The sequence below is a fragment of the Amborella trichopoda genome, chromosome 12 (genome assembly GCF_054954075.1).
Source record: "Amborella trichopoda isolate Santa Cruz 75 chromosome 12, AtrichopodaSantaCruz75HAP2 v2.0, whole genome shotgun sequence".
Classification (NCBI taxonomy): Eukaryota; Viridiplantae; Streptophyta; class Magnoliopsida; order Amborellales; family Amborellaceae; genus Amborella; species Amborella trichopoda.
Window position 1 is genome coordinate 40,288,389 of NC_142347.1, and position 20,087 is coordinate 40,308,475.

Genomic DNA, 20,087 nt, shown 5'->3' on the forward strand with positions numbered 1-20,087 from the left:
TTTATGGGGGCTCCGTTTAGAGAGGGGATTTTTATCTCTAAAGGGTGGAGGCGATCTCCAAAGAGAGAGATGCTTTGTAACTGGGAAATGAAAGAGAGGGAGGGGACGGGGAAGAGATCCCGTGGAAATTTTTCCTATGTAAAAAAAAGACAAAAATAACCCATAATAATTAACAATTTTTATTTAACTTAATTGGTTTGTTCATCCAAAAGTGTTGAGGACTTTAGGGCTTTACACCAAACCCTTTTGTAGTGTAGCTTAATAAAACCCAAACTTAAAATCTTTGTGCTATCTTAAAATGTATTTTTATTTCTAATTACAAAATTTAAAGCTTCAAAAATAGTGTGGAACGAGTAGATTTATGAAAACTTGAAAATCTTGAAAATTGTTGATCAAAAAATGGATTACAATATGCACTATTTTCAAAACTAGAAATCCATTGTTTACTCGTGTCCATGCATCTTGAGGCCGACATGATCAGTTTGAGGATATTTGAGCATCAAAACAACCTCTTGTAGTGAAATTTTTGAAGTGCACCCTAATTTGATTGTTTAGAGTTAGAACTTATAAATTTATTCCATAAGAAAAGCATTACTCTTTATATAAAAAACATATTAATAGGTATTTAATCGCTAATTGGGGAAATTTTGAAATTTTTTTAAAAGCACAATGGTATTTCACTCATTTCAAATTTATTATTGACTAGAATGTGCTCCATGTATCAAGGATATATGGTCTTAAAACATACAACCCCCTTTAAATAAGGAAAAGTTTATATAAGGATGCCACCTTTTGATGTAGAACTACGGATGCCCCTCAAAATCCATCGGAAAAGGTAGTTTTAATGTTGAAAAACTATTTGATTGATCATCTCGACATCGAGATGTATGCCTATGAAAAATAAAAATATTTTGAAGTATAAAAAATAGTGCATTTTATAACATATTATCTACACTGTCCATTTTCAAAATTTTCATTTGTTTATAGATCTACTTGATTTTAACCGTTTTTTAAATTTAAAATTTTATAATTAGGTATAAATATAGATTTTGAGATAATCCTAAGAACATTTTACATCAAAATTATATACCATGATAAAATTTGAAAGTGCCTCTACACCTACGGATGCATCCCTATGCTAATTGCACTATGTAAATAAGGATAGTTTTTTAGTCCATTCACTCATATGTAGATATGTGTCGTCTCTCATGATCTATTTTTTACATGAATTTTGGACCTAATTTTTTAGAAATATATACTATCATCCAAACCACTAATATATATATATAAAAAAAAAAAAGATCATTTTTAAATAAAATTTTTATACCCTTAGAATTTATTTCTTTCGGAGCGACCACCACTGTACGGCCATGGATGTTTTATGCGTGGGGGAACACAAACATAGGATTGCGTCTCTGATGCATAAAACACTTTTCCTTTAAATATACAGCTTCTATTGTAACATCCTTTAAATAAAAAGCAAATAAATTTGCCTAGATAACAGTCCACTTTTTCTAGTGAACTCACAAGAACATGGAAAATGCAGGTGGTGGCAATCACTAAATTGTTAGAGCTCATGAGGACCATGGAGCCTAGGTTGATCTCATGAGTCACATTGGATGGATTGTTAAGACTTGAAATTTTCAATCAAAAGCCTATTAAGAAGAAGAGAAATATAAACATGGTTTTGATGGTGTGAATGAAAACAATGGATTGATGTATCTTCAAGCAACTATTTGAAAGGGCTGTCTCAGCCCCTCGAATTTTGGTCTAAACCCAATTCCACCAGCCAAAAAACACACCCACAAGTTTATTTGCAGAATTGCATCAAAGGCATCACGCATTAAAGAAAAAGCATTGTGCGAAGATCTCACCTTTCTTTTCTTCCATCAATATTTTGAGATAGAATGCCAAAAAATTAGTTGATATTAGAGGGAGTTGATGAGGTAAATCATTTCATTGAAATATAGAACTAAATGCTTTTAGATATACGAGTGTTTTAGTAAGTTCAATTTTTAGTTATCATTATATACATTTTTGGACACTTGATAGTTGATACCTTTATCCTATAATGTAACACCTTTTTGTCCAGAGGTATTTTAAGTAATCAAGGGTAAAATAAAAAATTTAAATAGAAATGAAAGCATTTATTAACTATAATAGACAATGACATCATCGACAGGATGTGTGATATCACCCACATAAAACATTAATTATTTTTTAACCACTAATAGAATGCTACTAATTTTTTATAAAATTATATACTCTGCCTCTTCTAATGACCAAAAATACCATTGCTCGTAAAATTTCATAGGGTTTTTCAAAAGTCAACAACCTCTAAAAATACAAAGATTAATAGTAGAAGGGGTTGTGGTGGGTGTATTTATCAAAAAGATCATTACTTTTGTTAAAAAAAATAATTTTAATAGGTAACTTAGCCATTGAGCAATGACAAATTTGAAATTTTTTAAATTTAAAAATTTTACTGAAGGACAAATGCATACTATATTTTTTACCTCTTATGGATATGACAAAAATATCTCTTATCTTATAATGTAATTACAAAAACACCATTTTTTAATGAACAAAATAGCGCAAAAGTAAATTTTTTATAAATAAATCATAAAGTTAATAAATACACCATTCACAACCCATTATATCATTAATCTTTGTAATTTGAACTGTTGTAAACTTTAAATTATCCCAATTTTATATTATCTAAGTGTTTAGAAATGTTGATAACTTTAAAGATCTCCACCACATATGGTGTAGTGTAATAAAACCCTTTACAAATAGATGTCATGGAGAGGTATGCCGAGCAAAATCAATCAAATTTGCTCCGGAGGTACGTTCCCTTTGAAGAGATAGTTTTCTCATATTTTCCCTTTTTCGTTGCTCTGGAGGTACGTTCCCTTTGAAGAGATAATTTTCTCATATTTCCCCTTTTTCGTTGTTTCAATAAATTAGGGTCATTACATCTGATATTAGATGTACGACCCCGAACATGATGGATAGAACTCGTGGACATGAAGGTTTACAGGAAGCAGAATAAAAATTGGAAGCTGAGTTCCTAGAGTTGAAGGAAAACTCAGAACAACAACGTGTCGATGCTGAGATTGAAAACTCTCTTCCATACAATACATTGGAAATAAGATAAACTATCAACACTTGGTTCTTACAATTGAGAAGAAGGACTAGGCGACAAATCTAATGCAAGAAAGCCAGGATCAGGACCAACAATGGAGTCGGTCTGAACTCGAGTTCTCCCACTTTGCCGGAGAGATCCGGCAAGGTGGATCTATAAAGCGTATCAATTATTTGACTACCACCTTACCCCGGGGTTCCAAAAGGTAACACTAGCTTCTTTTGATCTTGAAAAGGGCCCTCCAATGGTAACAAACTACAGAGTTACATGAATGACATTCATGAAAGAAAGACATGTGATCTTTTACCAGATAATACATTTTTTTTTTTCACCTCTTTCTTTTGGCAAAAGATCAATTACAGGTGGTTTTTATTATAATAAGATAAATTTCAAAATGAAAGAAAGACCTATGTGGTCTTTGATACAAGAATGTCGATCCCCCCTCCCACTTCCAAAAAATAAATAATAATAAAATTTTGAAAGAAAAGTATACAATGACATTATTTTTTTTCAAAGTTCAAAAGAAATTTTTTCAAATTTTGTGACGTACCCAAGCTATCAGATTTTGTATTAAATAGTTATAAGCAATTGTGACCTCTTTGTATCAAAGGTGAATAGTAACATTGTATACAATAATTTATCTAAAAGACAGTTTTTATGAATCCATGTAGAAATGAGGACTCTTAAAATTTTATTTTTGATATGGGTTTTTAGACTCTATTTTTAAGGACATATAATCCATCCCTAACATGGAGATCATGAATATAAATAAATAAATAAATTTTAAGAAATAAAAGTAATAATTTTATGAAAAAAGCATTTGAACCGTGAGTTTCAATTGTTTTTAGATGGACCACGTATTTGCATCAATCTTTAAGATGGATGCTTTATACATTGGGATCGCATATTATGGAAATGTGGTCCAGCCCCGCATTAATCAAGTTTCTTATCTAAAACAATGCTTTGGGCTTTGAATTTTAATGATGAGAGATAAGATCTAATTTTTCAAATTTATTTGGATCCACCTTCTGATATCACCAAAAGAAGTATTATTTTTATTTTTATAAAAAGAGGTCTAATTATTATGCATAAATGAATGAACTAGAACCAGAATTAGAGCAAAAGAAAAAATATAGGGAAAATTACTAATACCCCCCCCCCAATTTGTACTTTCTAAACACTCTACTCTACCCCAACCTAAATTTTTTCTTACTTAAATTTTATAAAATGTGACTTTTATGACTAATACCCCCCAACCTCAAAAAAATAAATAAATAAACAAGTTTACCCTCCCTCTTTTTTAACCGCTTACTTTACCTTTTTCATATCTCACGCGTTTTTACCCTGCGTCTTCCTCTCTCTCAACAGCACCTGCGATGATCTCCCATTTCCCTCTCCTACGGTGATTTCCCATTTTCTCTCCTCTATCTCCCCTCACGCTCTTCTCCTACTTGCAGTATATCCTTCATCACAATGAAAAAATCCTCTGTGTGCATTATCTCTTCCATCACGGTGAAAGAGTTCCCACTCCTTGAGGCCCACTCACTCTCTCTCACGACCTACCAAGGTTTCACTTATCACTTTTTGCCTATTTTTTTCTCAATCACTTACTCTACGAAGGCCCACTCACTCACTCTCTCCCACAAAAAACCCATTTTTTATTTCTCTCTTTACCTACAATCCAATCCCTCTCTACAATCAAAGGTGTTACTGTCTACACGAATTTTTTCTATTCCTCTCTCTCTACAATCGAAGGCCCACAAGTATCTACAAAGGTCCCACATATCACATCTATCTTGCGAGCCCCATCACAGGTTGAGCTCAAGTTTTGAGGCCCATGTATGAAAAAATATTTCAATTAAATATTTAGAAATATTTTTTATCTAATATTGATTTATGTTCTTAATTAATTATGGATATTATCGTTGTATCTGTATTTGTCATTTTAAGGTATGGATGTGATTGATGGTAATAATGTTTCCTTATTTTTACTGTACTTTGTTAAATTTGTATATGATTATCCATCATCTTTATTTTGTTAAAATTTAGTACAAATTCTTGTTACAAAAAGCTTTCCTAAAATTTGTCGAGCTATTTTTAAAAAACAATTTTTAATGTATGGATGTCATTGATAGTAATAATTTTTAGGTTATTTTTACTGCACTTTTGTTGAACTTGTAAATTATGGCTCATCATCTTTCTTTTGTTAAAATTTAGTACCAATTCTTGTTACAAAAAGCTTTCTGAATAAGCATAAGGCAAGTTCAAGGCTAGTTTATTGGTGGTGAAATTACTACAAATATTGTACAGGACAAAAGAAAATAGGTGATAGTAGATTAATTTATTGCATTTTTTGTGGAGAACTCCGAACAAGTGGCGATAGGACTTTAGATTATATCGGTGGTGATGCATTTACCTTTTTCAGTGATTGTAGAACTAAGTTAGAATGACATGTGAAAATACGTAGCAGAGCGTTTCTCACTTGACATGCACTTGCTATCACTAAGATATTTTGTGCCGGGCAATAGAAAATTTATGGTAAACATATTTATTGATGATAATATTATTAGAATGTTGAATACCGATGAATGCGATAATCAAGTGCTCGTGTATGTATTTTATGGGAGTGAACGTAGGAGTGGAAGTACTTCAAATAATACTATGGCAATCGAAGAGGTCAGACCCCCAGAACCCTCCAATGTTTTCGTAACTGGCTCTGAACAAAGCAATGCACCAAGGTTGCTTAGTACATGGGAGGATGCACTTATTGGGGTAGGACAACAATTCAAATATTTAGAAGACTTTCGAAAAGCCTTTAGCAAGTTTGCTATAGTAAACCATTTCACATACCATCTTGTTAAAAATGAGGGGTATCGCATAAGGGAAAAATGCAAGGCTAATGGATGGATGCAAATGGGAGATATATTGTGCGAAGCTTGGTAGGACAAATGTTTTACAAATCAAAACATGAACAAAAGGTCACTCATTTAATTTAAGGACAAGCAATGATGTACAGAGAAGAGTGTCACGAAAATTTGTTGCATCTTTAATCAAGGATAAATTAAGTGACATTGCACATTACAAGGCTAAAGAAATCATAAGTGATTTATCTTGAGATTATGGGTTAGAAGTACCCTATTGGAAGGCCTGGCGAGGAAAAGAAATGGCCATCAAAGATATACATGGTTCGCAAGAGGAGGCATACATCCAGTTACCAACATATGTAAACGGTGCGATGGAGACAAATCTTGGTATTTATGCGACATGACAAGTATGGTTAGGAGGTAGATTTCGTCGATTGTTCTTAAGCTTTCATGGGTCAATACATGGCTTTAAAAATGGATGTCGTCCACTTTTATTTCTCGATGAGACATCACTAAAGGCACAATACCTAATGATTCTACTTGCTGCAAACTCACTCGATGGGGATGGTCAAATGTTTCCCATTGCATTCACAATTGTGGATGCTGAAAGTACCAATAACTAGTTATGGTTTATGGAATCTCTAAAAATTGTTATTGGGACAGATCGTGAAATCATTTTTTTATCAGATAGACACCTTGGATTAGTTTATACAGTTTGTCAAGTTTTTTATAATGTTCATCATGCCTTCTGTGAGCGTCATTTAGCGGACAATTTCAAGACGAAATGCAAACACATACCTAATGACGTTAAGAAGGCAGTTGTATGTAACTTTATCGAAGCATATAGAGCATATAAGCAGCAAGAATATTTTGATAAGATGGTAGAAATTAGATCACTTTCTGAGGATGCATTCAAGTGGTTTACGGAAGCGTCACCAAATTGTTGGCTCACATCACAGTTCAGAAGTGATCGATATGACCAAGTAACAACCAATGTGGCTGAGTTATATAATAAGTGGATTCTAGAAGCACGAGATATGCCAATTCTCCAGTGTGTTGACTTGATTAGGAGACAAATCATGGAACTAATAGCCACTCGCAGTTTGAAAGCTGAAACCTGGAGTACATCACTTACCCCGAAAGCTCAAAACGAATTAAAAAAATCATTAAGGAATCCCTTTCCGTGAGGGTAACTGTGGCATCAAATGGAGCAGTGTATGAAGCGAAGGGTGATCGCATGAATTATATGGTAAATATTATTGCACGAGAATGTGAACGTCGGAGTTGGCAAATAACATGTTTGCCTTGTAAGCATGTATGTAAAGCCCTTCAAGTAATGAATAGGGACCATGTTGGCTATTGTCAAGAATATTTCGCAGTTGCAAAATTTTGTGAAACATATTATGTAGCTATCATGTCAGTTACCTTGATTGACTTGTCTAGGCATAGGTTATGTGGACAGCTTCCTCCAGAAGAAGTAGGAGTGCTTCCACGTCACTCAAAACGCCCCCTAGCCGACCTAAAAAGAAGCACATCAAGTCACAAGAAGTACCAGTGCGACCTATAAACTGTAGTCATTGCAAAGGCACTGGTCATAACAATTCGTGAAACGTATTCTGTAGCTATCATGTAAGTTACCTTGATTGATTTGTCTAGTCGTAGGTTATGTGGACAGCTTCCTCCAGAAGAAGTAGGAGTGCTGCCACCTCACTCAAAATGCCTCTTAGCCGACCTAAAAAGAAGCACATCGAATCACAAGAAGTACCTGTGCGACCTATAAACTGCAGTCATTGCAAAGGAACTGGTCATAAAAATACAACATGTAAAGCACCCACTTGAAGGCATGTGCTTATACGTTTTTTGTTTTTGGTCTTTTTTAATTTGCAGCAACCATTTTGTAGGAAATACTCGAATTTGTTCTATTTATGTAAATTTTACGCTTGTTGGGCACATATATAATTCTTTTTTTTGTTATTGCGTTTATTTGGGGCATATTTATTAATCCCTTTTGAAAGAAGTCATTTACTAAACTTCTTTGTTATTCTATTTTTTGTGCTATTGCATTCATTTGAGGCACAACTTCCTCTCGAGGAAGCATGGATGCTTTTAATCCCTGTTGAAAGAAGTCATTTACTAAACTTTAAAGTGGTTTAAAACCAAAAGTAATTTAAGCTTTGCATCGATATTTGGATATGGAGATAGATGGCAACTTTTGTCGATAGACTTCTTATTGTTGATAGACTTCTTATTATTCATAGACTTCTTCGTAACAACTATCTATTTATGTAAATTTTGTTCTTGTGGGGCACATATATAATTTTCTTTTTTGTTATTCTCTTTTTTGCGCTATTGGGCCACATATATTATTTTCTTTTTTGTTATTGCACTCACTATTCTCTTTTTTTATATTACAATCGTTATTCTAATATTATTCTTGTGGTTGTTATTGTATTTATTATTCTCTTTTTTGTTTTTATTGTCAATGCATATGTACATATCCTCTTAATTGATGTGATGTGCACATGTAAAACTCTGATAATATAAATAGATTTAATGATGCAAGACCCAGAACAATCAAGAGGAACAAGGGACCCATCCACTTCGTTCGATCAAAGGAAAAAAATACGATAGTTTATTTACTTTACTTCATGATTTACATTCGTTAGATAGTTCTTATATTGTTTATAATTAATATATGTCATTTATTGTTGAACTTCAGAAGAAGAAAATTTTTCGTATTATGAATCAATTAAGACTCTAGGAAAATGAGAGCTAGATCCACGACAGGTAGGGTCGAGAAGACCAAATTGAGCTCCTTGGTAGACATTGGGGTCTCCAGTATCGATTGTAGTTTATTGAGCGTCTTTATAGGGAAATGGTGCAAGGTGACAAATACTGCACATTTGACTGTTGGTGAGATGACTCCAACCTTGTGTGATGTGTGGCATATATTGAGGATACATGTGACAGGAGAGCCTGTAACCGGCATTAGACCTACAGACTACAAGGCTTTCATTATGGAGTATTTGGGAGGTTGCCCTAAAAGTGATGAATTAAGTCATCTTAAACATACCTGGTTGAGAACAAAATTCGATCAACTACTAAAAAAACCTATCAAATTAAAACTCCTTCAACACACTCGAGCATATCTCCCATATTTAGTCGGCACAACGATATTTGCCGACGCATCTCAAAGGTCCAAGCTTACAAATTACCTACAATTATTCTGAGATCTCAATGAGGCTGAGAAGTATGCATGGGGTGCAACATCACTTGCCTTATTGTATCGTTCGTTGTCTAAGGTTGTGGATGGGGATACGCATTTTAGTGGGTCAGCAACACTACTACACATTTCTTTAGTCAATAGTTACATATTTGCAGTCTTTTTAGCTTCAAACTAATACTTCTACTCATTTTCCAGTTATAAGGACCAAACCTAAAACTATCACCATAGAAATGCCTAGAGCTTACAAGTAGAAGAAACAATACGCTGCAACGACCTATTATCAGCATTTAATGACATCTCAATTGATATGGTTAGTGTTATGTTTTTCTTGTAAGTGACATGGTTAGTATTATGTTTTTTATAAGGCATCTCAATATACTTGTACTTTTTTTATAGGTGAATTGACAACCATATGAGGATTACAACCCATTGGATAAACTCAGTATAGAAAGCGCGTTGTGCCGATCATATTTGTAAGCTTCAATATTGTAGAGTATTACATGCCGGACCGTGTGCTGCGGTAATTTGGGAAGTTGCAAGTTATACCTGTTGGGCCACCCAAGTGGGAGATGAGGGAGAAGGTGGTCTACACCCCACTAGTTAGATTGATGAGTTAGCTATTGAGATAAGTGACTGTGCAATGTTGTCAAGGCAGCCGCAGATAAATATGGTGACATGCCTACAAAGGAATATATAACCTGGTACAACATGTTCACTTATGGTTATGAAAATACTCCCCTGAGCCCCCCCTCACAGTTACTCCCCCTCGCATGCCATGATGATGAGAGGAGCTTGATATATGTTTTTAATTAGTTTATTTTAGTTTTTATTGGCTTAAAATAATTGTCTATTCATTGTCTTCTTGCAGCGATTTATATTACTTTTATTGCCTACTTACAGCGATTAACCTGTATAGGGATACTACAAGCTGCACTTCGTGGTGAAGTAATAACAAGGGAATCCAAACGTTTGATGCAGGAGCCCCACGATTTGTTAGTGCAAAATACTCCTACATATAATGCCAAGGAGATGTTGGAAGCGATGGCGAGGATATAGAAGGTGGCGATGATGACAACGAGAGCAAGGATGGAGATAATGGAGATGACGAAAGCAATACTAAAGAGGGAGATGGTGGAGATAAGGAAAGCAATACTGAAGAGGTAGATGATAGAGATGAGGCAAGAGAGAGTGAAGCTGATGAGGAAGACGAGAGGAGAACAAAGAGCAAAAATGATAAGGAAAGAGAGAGCGAGACTGATGAGGAAAATGAGAGGAAAACAAAGAGCAAAAATGGTAATGGCAAGGCTATTGCAAGTCGGCCAAAGGGATGGTTGAGGCCAAGAAAGTAAAAATAAGGTATTTTTTTGAGTCAGATGTAAATTGAAGCTACTATATCATAGTAGACAGTTAATGCAATGTACATTATTTTTGTTGGCATTATGTTAATGAAAGCATTATGTTTATGTGTTCTTTATCAATACCCTTTTAATTACTCAATGTGTTGTTCTTTATCAATACCCTTTAAAGTACTCAATGTGTTGTTTATCAATACCCTTTTAAATACTCAATGTGTTGTTCTTTATTAATGTAGTTCCTGCTTTGAAACTTGGTCAAGCATAGGCCAACGAGTTTGTAACTTTATCAATACAGTTCTTGTTTTGAAAAGGTTGATATGAATGAGTTTGTAAAGATTGATATTTTAAAATTGTTGATAGATTGAATTTTCTTGGATCATTGCATAAGCACTTGTTCATAGGCCAATACATAGGACAAATCCATTGGGTTGATGGATTCAATTTTCTTGGATCATTGCATAAGCACTTGTTCATAGGCCAAAATGGATTCAATTTTCTTGGACAAATCCATTGGGTCGATGGATTCAATTTTCTTGGATCATTGCATAAGCACTTGTTCATAGGCCAATGCATAGGCCAAATCCATTGGGTTGATAGATTCAATTATTTTGGATCATTGCATAAGCACTTATTTATAGGCCAATACATAGGCCAAATCCATTGAGTTGATGGATTCAATTTTCTTGGATCACTGCATAAGCACTTATTCATAGGCTAACACAGGCCAAATCCATTAGGTTGATCGATTCATTTTTTTTAGATCTTTGCAGAAGCACTTGTTCATAGGCCAAATCCATTGGGTTGAGGGATTCAATTTTCTTAGACAAATCCATTGGGTTGATGGATTCAATTTTCTTGGATCATTACATAAGCACTTATTCATAGGCCAATACATAGGCCAAATCCATTGGGTTGATGGATTCAATTTTCTTGGATCATTGCGTAGCACTTGTTCATAGGCCAAATCCATTGGGTTGACGGATTCAATTTTCTTGGACAAATCCATTGGGTTGATGGATTCAATTTTCTTGGACAAATCCATTGGGTTGATGGATTCAATTTTCTTGGACAAATCCATTGGGTTGATGGATTCAATTTTCTTGGATCATTGCATAAGCACTTGTTCATAGGCCAAATACATTGAAAATTACATGTTCATATTTCTTGTAACATATATGGGCGCTCCGGCACTTGTATAACGCGCTCCGACACTTATACAAAGTGCTTCGGCACTTGCAGAACGTGCTCCGGCACATGATGAAGCAACTCCGGCACTTAGAATTCTAACAAACTGCCACTCAACTGCTGGATGAAAGATCAATTCGGCACTCCACTTGCTCGGTCTGGTGAAAAGCTCACTGGATTCATTGAATCCGCTCTGCTCCGACGAAGTATATAAGCACTCCGGCTTAATCACGAAGAAGTCGGACAAAGGTTTATGAGGATAGGTCAGTCCGGCACTTATATAGGAGCAGAGCGGAGATAATGTGAAGCAATTCGGCGATTTGTGGCCTCAGTCCGTTGAAAAGCTCATTGGATTCATGGGCACTTTGACGTTCTAAGCACACCAGACCGGCGTTTTGCTCCTTGGAAAATTATCTGTCCGGTGATTAACTAAAGCAATCCAGCGATATACAAAGGCACTCCAACAAAATCTTTAATCATTCCGGCAGAAAGAATCAATCCGACATTCCAAAGGAGTAAACCAGCGATATATTCAATTAGTCCGGCGATTTTGATCTTCAGTCCGATGAATAGTTCATTGGATTCATGGCATTCCGGCGGTTGAAGAACAACGGCTCGACACTATGCCCCCTGGAAAATTATCAGGCCGATACTACTGCAAGGCGCTCCGGCGTTATACACAATCACTCCGGCGCAATCACTCAACAGTCTGATAGAGTTGTAACAGGCTGGGTTAGTCCACAATTAGATAGCATCATACTGGCGATATCGTCAGGTAGTCCGACGTTTGTGAGCCTTGGTCCGACGAGTAGCTCTCTGGATATATGGGTTCTCCGGCATGTGAAGAGCTAGATGAATGTGTTCAGACCGACGATTTATGAGCACGGTCCGGCGAATTTTTACTTGGTTAACTCCGGCATTGTTACTACTGGAGTGGGTTCAGTCCGGTGTTATAGATGTGCATTCCAATGTATCATTGTCTATTAAGCACTTCGGTAGTTGTGAAAAGCAGTCCGATATGTAGTATTTGTCCGGCAACTAATAACCGCGATCCGATAATGTTTTATATTGGGTCCAACCAAAAGATTTGGTTGTAAGATGATAGTACGATAATGGGTATTTTGGTAAAAAAAGAGTAACTTTTTCAGTTAAGGGTATTAATAAGAAAAGCTTGTTTTTTATAAAAAAAGTAAACAAAAATTAAAATGGCGATAAAATGTTTAGAAAGTACAAATGGGGATGATTTTAGTAATTTTCACAAGAATATATATAGCTTTGAGCACCTCATTTAATGCAACAGAAAAAGATGGCCCCATGTGCATCAAATGAAGAGCTTTGGCTGACATAGAAAAGGTTGGCCCATGTGCAACAAATCAGTAGTTTTGGGCCCCATCGATGTCATATAAAAGGTCGCCACAATTATATTGGACACTCCACCTTGCTCTATCACCATATCAAACTGGACACAAAAATCCACTAGACCAAACCAAGAACAAAATTGCCCAGTTATGTGGAGATGGGGTTTAGTGGGTGACTCCTAAGAGGCTTTTTTTTTTCTTTTCTTTTTTTTTGTTTTTTTTGTTTTTTTAAATTATGATCGCTATTCACCCCAGTCCGGGAGTAGTAGCGGGACGGGTTCGGTTTGGGTAGACCCCAACTCGGAACTGACCAGACTAAGTTCTACTTGGACCTGGACCCAATTCAACTTGATTGCCTCCCCTGCCAGATTGGCGGTCCATCAAAAGCAGGATCCCAAACCAATTCCCAAATTTAAAACACAAAAAAATTTCACACGTTTTCCTTATCTAATCGGTGCCGTATTAGGTTCGCTCAAACGTTGAGAACGGACCCTGACATGCATCCACCGTGTAAGAATGGATCTATCAACTGTGTTGGGCACATAAAAAGTCGGAGTTGCCCAACAGAAGAGACATCAATGGGAAAGTGGTCCCTCTTTTTCACATTTTATTCCTCTCTTTTTCACATTTTATTCCTTACAGCAAACCCAGCAACCAAATTAACAAAACGCACCACTTCCTTTGAAACCGACCCCACCACATCACTCCAGGCATTGAATTTTTAGGGGCAGTAACAGGCCAGATGGCCCGGCCTGGGCTGAATAGCTTTGGGGCGGCAACAGGTTGGGGCCTCAGCTAGATTCGGACCCGAATAAATGATATGGGAACTGGATCAAGAGCCGGAATTCAATGGATCCAAACCCGCCTGGGCCCAACCCAACCCAAAAATTAAAATATTCATGTATTTAACTATATTTAAATATGTTTCAGGTCGAGCTCCATTACCACCCAAGGAAAAGCTAGGGTTTGGGTTACAAAAGTGACCTGGCCTGTTTTTTTTTCTCTTTTTTTTCTTCTATAGTTTATTATGTGTTTTTAATAAGCACAACCGGGCCGGGCGAGTCCTCATAGGGCTTGGTCAGGGCCTCCTTGGGGTCATCCGGACCGGGCCTAAGCAGTAGGGCCACTTCGACCCTCTCAAATAAATTATCAGCCAAGTGAGTGAGAGAGAGGCAAGAAGTGAGGAATCTCCACAAAACGACATCATCCAAATTACATAAAAGGCGACCTCAAACAAAGTCACAAAATTAAAATTATTTTATTTAAAGGATAGACATGGTGAGTCTGAGTTTACTGCTGAAGCACTACATCTCAACTACAAATCCTAAGTAAAAAAAAGGAAAAGATTTTTGAGAGAAAAGAGAGTGGTAGCGCAAAAAAACAATTATCAAGTAAGCAATTTGTTGAGAGAGAGGTTTCAATCATGGTAGTTAGGAATGCAAGCATGGGGCTCTGCGGCTTTGGCAGCGGGGGAGGGTTCGACGTCAGGGTTCGGCGGCACCGGTTCTCCGAGCAGCTCCGCCGGCAGCTCTCCGATCCCTTGCAGATAAAATGTGTAAAAGAGTTTGAATGGGAAGACCAGCTGTTGAAGCTTCACCTTTCCGTAAACTCCCGTAAACACTCCCGACCCGCCGGTCACCGCCAAATAAGTGTCCTGGTATGTCAAGTACTCTCCCTGCCACCAGATCAATCCGCGACCGCACATCATCGTCAATATCTTATCCCAACCATTTCGATCGGCTGCCACAAAAAGCATCCAATCCCACACTACACACACGCATGAACACGACCTTTCTTTCCGTCCTCCCAACACTGGACGGTGATGGGGAGAGAGAGAGAGAGTGGAAGCCACCTCTCCATCACCTGCATTCAATAGGACGGCGATTAGGTGACGGAGGGTAACTCATTCCCTCTCCATCGCCGTCCATTTGCTTGATCGGCGGTTGTGAACCGAGAGACTATGACTTTACCTGTACGGAGATGTGTCCATAGTCGCCAAAGTAGAAACTGAAGATGGCCTCATAGCGATCCCCCTTTTTCTCAGGCACATGTTTGATCAGCACGCATATCCCTGCCGTGATCCCTGCTCTCTTCTTCAAATTCCCATGATACAACTGTTCATTTTTTTCACAAAAAAACAGATATTACTCGGCCATAACCCTTTCTGCAATCTAGTGGAGAGATTTAATGGCAATCAGTATATTACATGACATGATCAAGAAAGAAGTACTGTTTTTCCTTTTTGGAAGGTTAACGGCAGTAGCGGATCCGAATAATTGGGATAAAGCTTAGAGGATGATGATTTAACAGTGGTATTGGGGTTGATTTTCTTGCCTTGTTTGAGAAGGGGACTAGATCTCCGAGAGAATTTATGGGTTTCTGGCTTAGAGGGAGGTAAGCAGGGCTCCCTCTGTCCAACTCGTTGATCTCATAAACATGCATCTCCTGAACAGCGCCTGCAAAAAGCAAGAACTACATCTATTGAAGGATGCCAAGGGAGAAATAGAAGCGATCATAAATAGAGAGAGATGTAAATTTTTACTTGGCCTGTCGGAGGAGGAATCCGTGGCTTTTGTGGTGAAGGTGCTGGAGGGCGAAGCAACGATCCGGCCTGCTTTTGCCTCTGCAGCAGTGATGGAATGACCAAATACTCGAGATTTCAAGTGTTGGAAAGCATCTGAGAACTTGAAACCAACGATTGATGGAGGTGTGGAAGAAGAAGAAATATAGGACTTCACCTGGCAAACGACCTTGAGAGAGACAGAACGGTGTTGAAAAATTGCAGCCATGGTGAAAATATATCTTCTCTTTAGAGACTTGCAGGAAAGATCAAGAGAGAGAGAGAGATGTATGTGCTTCAGCTTGGGACTGCTCCTGAAGCCAGCAGAGGGGCGTATATATGTAAGACAGAGAAAGTAAATGCGACTCGTAGGAGCATACATATCACGTGCCAAGCAGGGATTTTATGATGGACGGTGTTCTTTCATTCTTCCCCATTTCCCTCAGTCTTGTTTCAGTCAACGAGCCCAGGTCGGTGCACCTTTATTTGATGGACGGTGTATAATCGACTGATTCCTGATTTGCATATACGATTTTCGGAAATTGTTCGTGCCCGTTTGGTGTTACATCGGCTCCTTCACATGATGTGCCAACCGTGTAGAGAATATGATTACTATATTCTACACCAACTTTTTTGAAGGTTGGTGGGTAGAAATTTGTATGTATTTTACAAATAGGGTCATGTTAGAGTTCCCAATGTAAAGAAATTTATAATGGGAGCAATTTATAGTGGGAAAATATAGACCATTTACTTTTGGTACAAGATGATCATATTAATGTTGACCATTAGATTTGAAATCGGGTAGCTTCAATTATTTCATTGACCAAACTCAAATTTCAAAAGAAAATTTTTTGAATTTTGTGGTACATCCAAGCTATCAAATTTCACATCAGATTGTTGTAAGCGATTACGATCACCTTGTATCAAAGGTATATGGTTATTCTGTATACAATCTCATTTATAATTGTACTTAACAAATTTTGTACACTTATCTACCATTGTTTTGTACATGGATCATTTTTTAATAAGGATTTTTTTTTTGTTTTTATAAGGGGTGTGACATCATTTACATGAAGCGTGACGTCACCTATTTAGAACACACTAATGACATTTTATGTTCTATGTGGGTGATGTCACGCGCCTATATAGATGATGTCACACTCCTCCTAATGACAAAAAATAACATTCCTAAAAAGAGCTCCATATACAAAACAAAAGTATATAAATGTCCAAAATTTGTTGAGCCCAATGATAAATTACTCTATAATGTGAGCACCATAAAATAACCTTTTAAAAGATTGTATACAATAAGACTATTTACATTTGGTACAAGAAAGTTAAAAGGTCATATTTTTTGAGATAATGTCACATCTATAATATCTATATAAAATAAGTGGTGTAGATTAATGTAATGTTACTGTATCAATAAGGTTGCAACATTATATAAATTTTTTTCTTTTATTTACAGCATCAATATGTGGATTAATTTCTTATATGTGAAAAGCACAATATTAAGGAAAAGTATATAAAAAGACCACTTATTTTTAAGAAAAAGTTTATATAAGGTGTCGACTTTATACTATACAAGGTACACCTAAAAACACCCATTAAAGAAGGTTGTTCCTATGCTGGAAAACCCTCAAATTGGTCATCTCAACCTCGAGATTCATAGACATGGAAAAAAAAAAGGGATTTCTAGTTTTAAAAAATAACTTATTTTCTAACACATTATCTGGGCTGTCCATTTTCAAGATCGTCAACAATGTTTATAGATCGGCTTGATCGTCACTATTTTTAGAACTTTAAATTCATAATTGGGGGAAACAATAGATTTTCATGTCATTGCAAAGCTGTGCGACATTGAAACTTCATTTTCGACGTAGTTTTGAAGTACACCTTACTTCAATAATATAAGGTGGATACCTTATACATTATCTCACCCTTATTTTTAATACAATATGTCACAATTACCTTTGTCCATTAGATTTCAAATGAGGATGTTGTGAGTGTATCATTAACTAGATTCAAAGTTCAAAAAAAAAATATTGAACTTTGTGTCACACCTCAAGCCATCTGATGGGCATTAGCAATTGTGATGTCCTTGTAATAAAAATAAATGGTCTCATGATTTACAATTCCTAATATAAATTAATGTTTCACAACCCAACAATTTGGGTTGGAAATCATCGATCCAGCTAAGAATCAGTTGGGATTGAACAAGTTCTAGAAAAATATCAGTCACAACCTGGTCTCTCGAAAACCCTCCATTCATATTTGTTTTCTAATATTTCTTAAATCCCCCTTAGACCCTGCCATAATCACCCGTTTTTTTTTTCCTTATCACCGATTCAGATTGATCTTGATATATGGGGTTGGCGATCCACCCAGCCCATCCGGTATGAACATATGACACTACTCATGCATCTGTCCATGCCTCCATCGGTCAAAAGTGTTGAGCACTTGAATCATACGGCCCCATCATTTTTTCTTTAAACTTTACTTTTCATTACAGGATTATCAAAATTAGAGTACAAGTATACTATGCTCAATCCAATTACAAAAAGACTATTCTGACTAAACTCTACAAAAGAGATTTACAATTATAGGATTTGTAGCTCAATTCTATAAACTTCGCATTTTACTGGGATATCCACTTTACCATTAGTTTATGGTGATATTCATATTCTTCAATCCATCCCACATCTCTTATAAGATGCGGGCACGATTCCCATGGAGCGGACACCGGATGACATTTTTCGAATCTCTTTCGATAATGAACCAAAATTCGATGTCCTATGGTATATCTATCATTCACCTGGCAGTGGGCTAGTTGATCATGTAATAGATGAATTTCTTGTGAAGGGATTGATACCCTGGCAACACGTGAGTATGAGACCAGGGCCCATCCCTCATGGTTTTTGAGTAGTGCTCCTGTGCCTGCTCCCCTTGCATTTCCTTTCGAGCTGCTATCAAAATGAAGTCTTATAGTGCCCAGAGGAGGGAGAGCCATCTGCTTGGTCTAGGTTGCAAGGGTCGTTGAAAGAGAGCTATAGCAATCGAGTTCTCTTTCTTTGGTTTCACCCAGGAGAAAATGGTGGTTTTAAGCTAGTCTAGAAGAAAGCAGCTTTTTTTGTGTGTCTGTGAAGGTTTTTTTGCCATAAAATTAGCCGGACTTAAGTGGGTCGGGGAGATAAAATTGTTCTAGCAGCTCTGTGACTGATTCAGGCCATACACATGCTTGAATCAATGGGCCTCAAACTGCAAGAAAGCGTATCAAAAGCTCCTCGTGCATCAGTTCCCAAAGGGGTCATGGATAAGTTCCCAAATGGGTACGTTATCATGGCCTTGCCACAGGCAGAAATCTTTCAGGTGTTGTTACTCGAAGAAGTCTAAAATTCGGGGCATTGTGGGCAAAACCGGAGATCCCAAACAAGGAATCCTTTTGTAAGTAGTTCTATGATGGTTGAATCTTTGTTCGAGGTTATTTCATAGAGTCCAGGGAAGATTGAGCAAAAGGATTCATTGCAATCAATGTCTTTCCAAGACATCGACCCAAGTATCTTTTCCAAGAATCTCAAATTGGAGTGAATAGATATGCAATGTTGCAATGTGTTTGGCTCGTCTACATCATCGTCATTATTATTATCATTATTAAAGATCTACAATTCTCTACCCCGTATTTGCCACTCACTAGCTTGTAACATCATCGAGGTGCTTCGCATAAACGTTGGAACTATTTGAAAAGCTAAGCCCTATTCATATCTTCAAGTCTTTTGAATTCACTCCCCCTCCATTTTTCTGTGTACATAAAATCTCCCACTATTTAACCATATAGAATTGATTTCCCTTGCTTGTACCAGACGAGAGGAACCGCATTGTTAGCCTTTAGGTGCCTGTTGGTAGGGATAGATAGATGTAACCTTATATTGTATCAAAATGTTCATAAGTGCAGGTTTTGAGATTTTTTTTTTACAAAGAGTCTATTTATCTTTTGTACATAGAGATCACAATCATTTTCACTCGGTAGATATCAAATTGGATGGCTTAGGGTGAATTACGAAATCCGATAAATTTTTTTGTTGGTCACTATTTACTATGCATAATAACTTTTTTTGTTAAAAAGTGAAAGATTACGGTCTTAAAGGGGTTGGAACTTGATCTTTCATAACTTTTTTGTTGGTCACTATTTACTATGCACAATATAGGGTGCGGTTTCTAAAAGGTTGCAACCTTAAACAATCCAATTAAAGCGCACCACCAAAAATTATCATAACATGTTATTTTGAAGTGAAAAATTCCTAGGATCATCTTAAAATTTATTTTCATATCTAATTAAAAAATTTTAAACTACAAAAAGGTTAAAATCAAGGAGATATATAAACATATGAAATCTT

The 20,087-nt window shown here is 36.5% G+C and overlaps 1 protein-coding gene across 2 annotated transcripts; it reads right to left on the minus strand.

Annotated features, from left to right (window-relative positions):
- Positions 1–14,372: 14,372 nt before the first annotated feature.
- On the minus strand, positions 14,373–16,003 carry LOC18446965 (allene oxide cyclase, chloroplastic). 2 transcript variants are annotated; one of them, XM_006857068.4, is made up of 4 exons: positions 15,676–16,003; positions 15,468–15,589; positions 15,104–15,247; positions 14,373–14,808 (listed from the first exon to the last, which is right to left on the minus strand). In XM_006857068.4, exons 1-4 carry the CDS (start codon positions 15,920–15,922, stop codon positions 14,551–14,553), a joined length of 771 nt encoding a protein of 256 aa, XP_006857130.2. In that variant the 5' UTR covers positions 15,923–16,003; the 3' UTR covers positions 14,373–14,550. The 2 variants fall into 2 exon arrangements, with proteins under 2 accessions (XP_006857130.2, XP_020530830.2); XM_020675171.2 differs by having other exon boundaries at positions 14,373–14,996.
- Positions 16,004–20,087: the final 4,084 nt, after the last annotated feature.

Bases quoted from the DNA above. Each gene is read 5' to 3' on its own strand.
- LOC18446965 (XM_006857068.4), bottom strand. From the start codon at position 15,922: ATGGCTGCAATTTTTCAACACCGTTCTGTCTCTCTCAAGGTCGTTTGC. The intron at 15,590-15,675 runs GTAAAAATTTAC...TGCTTTTTGCAG, and splicing joins TTCCTCCTCCGACAGGCCAA to GCGCTGTTCAGGAGATGCAT. The intron at 14,809-15,103 runs GTAAAGTCATAG...ATCTGGTGGCAG, and splicing joins ATGGACACATCTCCGTACAG to GGAGAGTACTTGACATACCA.